Source organism: Otolemur garnettii, unplaced genomic scaffold (assembly GCF_000181295.1).
Source record: "Otolemur garnettii isolate 467f Iridium unplaced genomic scaffold, OtoGar3 scaffold00024, whole genome shotgun sequence".
Lineage (NCBI taxonomy): Eukaryota > Metazoa > Chordata > Mammalia > Primates > Galagidae > Otolemur > Otolemur garnettii.
In genome coordinates this window covers 3404339-3411117 of record NW_003852419.1, presented here as the reverse complement: position 1 = coordinate 3411117, position 6779 = coordinate 3404339, and the positions used below count along the sequence as shown (strand labels likewise).

At 57.3% G+C, this 6779-nt stretch overlaps 1 protein-coding gene across 1 annotated transcript; it reads left to right on the top strand.

Moving 5' to 3' along the window:
• The first annotated feature begins 3112 nt into the window (after window positions 1–3112).
• On the top strand, window positions 3113–6272 carry SIX2 (SIX homeobox 2). Its single transcript, XM_003787884.2, has 2 exons — window positions 3113–3968; window positions 5942–6272. The coding sequence occupies exons 1-2, from the start codon at window positions 3409–3411 to the stop codon at window positions 6270–6272; spliced, it is 891 nt and encodes a 296-aa protein (XP_003787932.1). The 5' UTR covers window positions 3113–3408.
• The last annotated feature ends 507 nt before the right edge of the window (window positions 6273–6779 follow it).

Sequence of the window (6779 nt, the reverse complement as noted above, 5' to 3'; positions counted from 1 at the left end):
ATTGGGATGGGGTAGACTCAAAGTGCCTCAGCCACAGGCCTCTCAGCAGCTGCTCTGGGTGCTGGATCTGGGGCTGAGTTTGTCCACCAGTAAGGCAAGTGTCTATCAAATCCTCACCCAGACACTTCCCAAATGTTCTGCCCTGTGGCAAAAATCATCAGGGAATGGGCTAAGAAATGTGAAGAGATCCTAGCTTAGCTTGTAACCTTTTTAGGGCAAGTGCCCAGCTGTCCCTGCTGCCAAGAGGTTCTGGCCCAGATCAGCTAGAATCAGTTCTTACAAATAAGGATGAAGACGATAACTAGTGGAATACAAACAAACATGCCATACATTGAGTATGGTGCTCGGGGCTTTCTGGGCCTGTTCTGTAATGACTGCTCAAATGGCACACACTGTATTATTCAAGATGGCAGGTTCCACCTCTGTTTTGTTCTCTCTCTACTTCTGAGTGTTGCCTGAGGCTCCTGGCAGGGCTGACTTTTGGGCTTATGGCCCAAAGACTGCAAAGAGGGCAGCACTTGGAGAGACAGTGAAATTGAAGTTCTAGAAAAAGCCCAGAATAGTCTGCTTTCACAGACTATTGGCAGAATCCAGTCCTGGGACAAGTTCAACATTGAAACTGCAAGGCCCAGAGGAAGGTCACATTCACATGAAGGCTTTGGCTGAGGCTGCAGAGATCACCCACTTTTTCAAGGTTAGTATTCATAGACCCACCTCAGCTCAGACCAGCAGGGACTTGAGAGATCGCCCAGGCCTCAATCTAAGAGGAATGAAGAGGAATAGGACACACACTGGCCCAAAGTCCCACACCACAAAATAGCTGGCTGGTCCCATTCACCCATGCCAGCCCAAGGTACTCCCCCTACAGTCCCAGCCTGAGTTTGCTAAGGTAAAAGATGGCCATGACTATAGTTGGGACCAGACTGCCAGCTGCATCCTTTAACCTTGTATCAGAAGAGGTCTTGGAAAGAGCTGTTCCAAGGAGCTGTTAGAGGAAAGCAAAGTGGCCTTATCAAAGCCTGGGGCAAATTCTTCCATAGGTCTCCCAGGGGGCTCACAGATGACTCTGTGCCAAACTTGTGTAGCAGTGCCTAGGACTCTGGATACAGTGACCTAGACACAGTAGGGCCCCTCTCAGCCCACAGATGCAGACTCCAAAGATGCCACCTGGGTTTCTGCAGGAAGCTGTCTGCCTCTCCCTACCCAGTTGTTGGCTTGGAACCTTCTTTAACAGCCCTGTGGTCTCAACATACCAGGGCAGGCCCCCAACGAAACAAAGTCTCGGGGAGAGTCCCAGGATTCCGCTCTCTTACACCTGCAACACTCCCAAAGGCCTTCCAGAATGCTGAAGCAGAGTGTAAACTTTGGAAATGGGCACACAGAAGAATAAATATGTGCTACGTACCTTACCCATACACAACAAACAAAATCAAAAATTGAACCCAGGGCTCTGGACTCCCATTTCAGTACTCAAGCACAACCTCCCTAGAAAGCTTAAAAGGATGGGAACAAAGAAATGTGGCCTGGGCCCTAGGCTGAGGGCAGAGCCCAGGAGCTCCAGGCCTGCAGCAGCAGAAGGGAAAGACGGGAAACGGAAGAGGAAGGGACAAATTGGGGAAGGAACTAAGCCTGGGGCTCTTCAAAACCGTAGAAGCAGTAGGAGCCCCCTTCCACTCCCCCCTCTTGTCCCCCCAGCTCTTCCTCCTCTTGCTAGCCCTTCTCCCACAGAACCAGCACCATGTGTTTCTGCGGGCGCCCTGGCAAGGAGGCAAAAAACAAGAACTCCCTTTTCATGGCCCTCATTCTGAAACTCAGGCACCCTGTTTCCAGGCTGCGGTGGCCCGGAGCACGAACTAAGCCCAAGCGCAGAGGCGGGAGATCCTGCCTCCACTCTCGTCCTCGGGCACCCACCGGGGAGACGCCGACATCGTACTAAACTCCCTGCTTTTGCCTTCCCGCCCCCCCGTGGGCACAGTAGGGGGTCTGCGCTGTTCCCCGGGTCTACGCTGTCCCTGGGTTCCGCGTTGCCGCTGCCGGCTGGAGTCAACTTCCGCAGAGGCCACACGGAACGCGCAACGCTGCAACGCGCTTCTCGGCCTCGGGAGCCGTGGGGTTAAGTCTGAGTCCCCGCCCGGCGAAAAGCTGAGAGCGCCGAGCTGGCGCGGCGTCGGCCGTGGGGCAGCCGGCTGGGTTAGGAGGAAAGGCGGGATTCTCCGGGAAGTTGATTCTCCGGCGTACGCCTGCAACCACTGCCAAAACTTCCCCAGTCCTCTCTCCTACCCTCTCTCCCTTTCCCTCGAGGACCGCCTGAGTCCGGAGTTTCTAGAATGGGGGTAGGGCGCTGTCAGCAGAAAAAGCCAAGTCTTCCAGTGGCGCCCGAGAGCGTCGAAACTCTCCTATCCCACTAACCCGCTCCTGTAGAGAATCTACCCTGCGAAAAGTGACCCTGGGAGGGAAGCGGTGACCCAGGTGCGGACGTGAGGGCACTCTGCTGGGCCTGGGCGAGGCTGTAGTGCCTTCCTTTGCGAACAGCTATCCAAAGTTTCTTCCACCCCAGGATCCCTCCACCCCTCTCCTTTCCCTTCCTCCAGGGCACCCCCTTAAATGATCCTCCCCCTTCCCAGCTCTCCTCTTTCTTCCCCTGCTCGATCCTCCCCCTTTCCTCTTCTTGCGTCCCCAATTCCGCCCCCACCACCCCTCCCCGCCAGTGTATTCCATCTCCCTTGCTCTTTGGGCGTCCGCCCCGTCAATCACCGCCGCCCCGGGCCTCTACCCGGCCCCTACCAGGCCCCTCTCCGCCTCTCAGGCTCTCCGAGCGCCTCCGGCTCCTATCTCTAGCCGCCCTCCGCTTTGCGCTGAGCCGGGCGATCTGTCAGCGGAGCCGGCTGGAGGAGCCGCCCGGCCCGCCGGGGCTCGGGTTACCAGTGACTGACAGCGTCTCCATGGCGAATAATTTGACTCCAACTATTGTCTGGCGCGGGCAGGCCCTGGGTCAGATAACCGGACCAATCAGGGCGCGGGCCGCCGTGCCTCATGCCCGCTTAGAATAATATTATTAAAAAAGCTGCGAGCTAGCTAGACGGGAGGGAGAGCGAGCCAGGAACTAGCGAGGGAACGGCAGGCGGGCTCGGAGCATGCGGAGCGGCGCCCCGGGCGGCCCCCGGGCTTGGAAGAGGGCACAGGCGAGGCGCGCGGGCGTCGGGGACCCAGAGCTGCTGGAGACTGGTGCCTGGCGCAGCGACGTACTACTGTGACTCGGGGATCACAGAGAGCCAGCTCCAGGCCAGGAGGCCCGGCCCGCCCGCTTCTCTGACCAGACGGCCCGCACGGCCCGGCGGGGAGGCGCTCATGTGGGACTGTGCGGCGCGGTGAGGACGCGCGGGGGCGGGCGGGGGCGCAACCGGCACGATGTCCATGCTGCCCACCTTCGGCTTCACGCAGGAGCAAGTGGCATGCGTGTGCGAGGTGCTGCAGCAGGGCGGCAACATCGAGCGGCTGGGCCGCTTCCTGTGGTCGCTGCCCGCCTGCGAGCACCTACACAAGAATGAAAGCGTGCTCAAGGCCAAGGCCGTGGTGGCCTTCCACCGCGGCAACTTCCGCGAGCTCTACAAGATCCTGGAGAGCCACCAATTCTCTCCGCACAACCACGCCAAGCTGCAGCAGTTGTGGCTCAAGGCGCACTATATCGAGGCAGAGAAGCTGCGCGGCCGACCCCTGGGCGCTGTGGGCAAGTACCGCGTGCGCCGCAAGTTCCCGCTGCCGCGCTCCATCTGGGACGGGGAGGAGACCAGCTACTGCTTCAAAGAAAAAAGTCGCAGCGTGCTGCGCGAGTGGTACGCGCACAACCCCTACCCTTCACCCCGCGAGAAGCGTGAGCTGGCGGAGGCCACGGGCCTCACCACCACGCAGGTCAGCAACTGGTTCAAGAACCGGCGGCAGCGCGACCGGGCGGCTGAGGCCAAGGAAAGGTACGAGTAAGTAGAGCTTCAGCGCCAGCTCTCCAGGGACTGAGGGAGGAGTCGCGGGGCTTTCTGTCCACCCCTGGAGAGGCCCAAACTGGTCCTCCAGGCCCAGCCACACCCCAGATGCAGTCTGGCCTGACCTGGATGGAGCTTAGGTCTTGCTGGAGATGGCGCGGGGCAGGGATTCGTCTGAAGCGGGCAAAGCAATCCGGGAAGTTGTCAGCTAACTTCCTGATCGCATGTGGAGAAAAGTGTAGAAGCCTGGGCTTTGAAGGAGGTCAGCACTGTGGACTGCGATACCTGTCAAGTTAGCCTAGCAGGCTCCACCTGACTGTCCAACGAAGGACCCAGGAGTCTGGACCCAGGTGGAACCAGGTCGCATATTGGCGCTGGCAGTGCATCTTCTCAGCCTTGACCCCAGGACAAGGGTCAGGACTAGGATAAAACTTCCCTAGAATGACCTGGATGGGCAAAGGCCCAGGAGCTGAGAGTGAATCCTTTGTCCCAGATAGAAAGGACCTAGAGGTGAAAGGCTCCAGGGAGGAAGTATAAGCTCTGGGAAATGATGCAAAATACCTGCCCCTCTCTGCTTTCCCTGACCCTCCAGGGCCTTCACCCTCCTCTCCTTATGCCTTACCCTCTTCAGTGAGTAGGTTGATATGTTTGGGTTGAGTTGAGAGCCACAGAATTGAAAGCCACTGGGAGTTGTATGTCCTGGGTTATGCCTGAGCTAGCCTAAGGGCTGACCATTAGGTCCTGTAGCCCCGCAAAGCCCCAAATCTGGAGAGAAACTGTGGAAATAGAATCTAGCCTGAGGATAACAGCAACACCTGGGGTAAGTGGTATGGGGCATGTGCAGCCGGAAGTTGGATGATCAGGGTCAGGGGTAGGAAGGCTGGACAGTGGAAACAGATCTGGGGGTTGAAGTGAAGAGGTATAATAGGTGGGGCCCTGGCATCCAAGACCAAGACATTGGAGTATGCACAGTGATGTGGTCTCAGCTGCCAGCCCTAACCAGGAAAGCCATAACAAAAAGGGAGGCCAGTGAAGATGATCCTGCCCAGGATTTCAATATCCAGATCTGGGCTGTCACTCAAAGGCAGAGCTGGAGGTAGCTTCTGTCTGCTGGGTGCTCCTCCACCCAGACTGGCCTATGTCCAGATTCCTGAAGCCCTGCTAGGCCCCAGGTGAGAGCTGCAGATTCAGGCTCCCTTACAAAAACTCAAAAGTCTAGGCCTTGTCCCTAGACTGCCTAGCAGTACCCTCCCTTTCTTCTCCTTTCTCGCAAGGGCTGCTCTCCATGGCCCCAGCTTCTGGTCTCCCAGCTGAAACTTCCACTGTGCTACCAAGGAAAGAGACCTCCATCCTTGGAATCCCCTCCCTAACCTTAGCAAGAAGAACCCTCACTGGCCCTCCCAGTTCAGAGCTATAGGAAAAGGACCCTTAGCCCCAGCCTGTGCCCAGCAAGTTTTCCTTGAGGTGGAGAAAAGCAAGGGGAAACGAGGGCCTGTGAGATGCCTAACTTCCTGGGGCTCTCAGCCTGGGATTTAGAGTCCCTCATCCTGTAGCCCCACTTCCACCCAAGCAAACCGGGCTTGAGGAGCCTAAAGGGTCTGAAAATCCAGGCATCTTCTCTTTCTTCCTGCCCATTCCCCAACTCTAGGGAGCCCCGTTCCCCTTACCCATCAGTTTCTGAAAAGAACTGTTGGGGGAAGGAGACAGGCAGGAAATACAGAAAACAGGAAAGATACTTTCAAGAGATTGGGAAAATGAGAAGTAGGGGAAAATACACATGGCACAGGGAGAGAAAAGAGAAAAATCCAGGGTTAAGAGATTAAGAGAACCCTGAGGCCGGGCAAGAAAATGGAAGAAACCGAAAATACCCGCAAGCAGCGCGGCAGTTCCGGCTCCAGAGTGAGATGGCGCCGAGTGGCTCAATTTCCCGCACTGACCTGTCTGCTTTGATCCTCCACCTGCAGGGAGAACAGCGAGAACTCCAGTTCCAACAGCCACAACCCACTGGCTTCCTCGCTGAATGGCAGCGGCAAGTCGGTGTTAGGCAGCTCGGAGGATGAGAAGACTCCGTCCGGGACACCAGATCACTCGTCGTCCAGCCCCGCGCTGCTGCTCAGCCCTCCACCGCCACCAGGGCTGCCGTCCCTGCACAGCCTGGGCCACCCTCCGGGCCCCAGCGCGGTGCCAGTGCCGGTGCCGGGTGGAGGCGGCGCAGACCCACTGCAACACCACCACAGCCTGCAGGACTCCATCCTCAACCCCATGTCGGCCAACCTCGTGGACCTGGGCTCCTAGAACCCCGCTTGCCTCGACGCTCTTGCCTTCCAGGCTAGGCGCCGGGGACCTGAGAGAGGCGGTGTTTGAGGGCGCCCAGCGCAGGTGGCCTCACCAGGTACTGAGAGACCCGCACTGAGCGGGCAGAACCTCGGCGGGGCAGGGCCCATGGCTGTCAGTCCTTGTTAGGGATTTATTTCCAACAAGTTTTTTGAATCCTTTGGAGGCTGGGGAACTGGGTCTTGAACCAGAGAAGAGAATAAATCACACACTACCCCCTTTCTCTCTCTCCTGATCTTCTCTTCTCCACTTCTGTCCTTATCCCTCTCTTGCTTTCCCTGGCCTTTCCCCCCTTCCTTCTCCTTTCTCCTTTTCCTGCATTCTTTCTTTTTTTCTTTCTTCTGTCAATCTCTCTTTTGCTTTCTCCTATGTTTGTGTTTCTCTTTCCTTCTAGATCTCTGGTTTGCCACCACCCCACGTACCCTGTGTGTGTCTTCTCTGCTTCTCTTGCCCTGTTTTTGGCTCCTC

Coding starts and splice junctions, on each gene's coding strand:
- SIX2 (XM_003787884.2), top strand. CDS start 3,409: ATGTCCATGCTGCCCACCTTCGGCTTCACGCAGGAGCAAGTGGCATGC. Junction 3,969..5,941: donor GCGGCTGAGGCCAAGGAAAG/GTACGAGTAAGT, acceptor CTCCACCTGCAG/GGAGAACAGCGAGAACTCCA.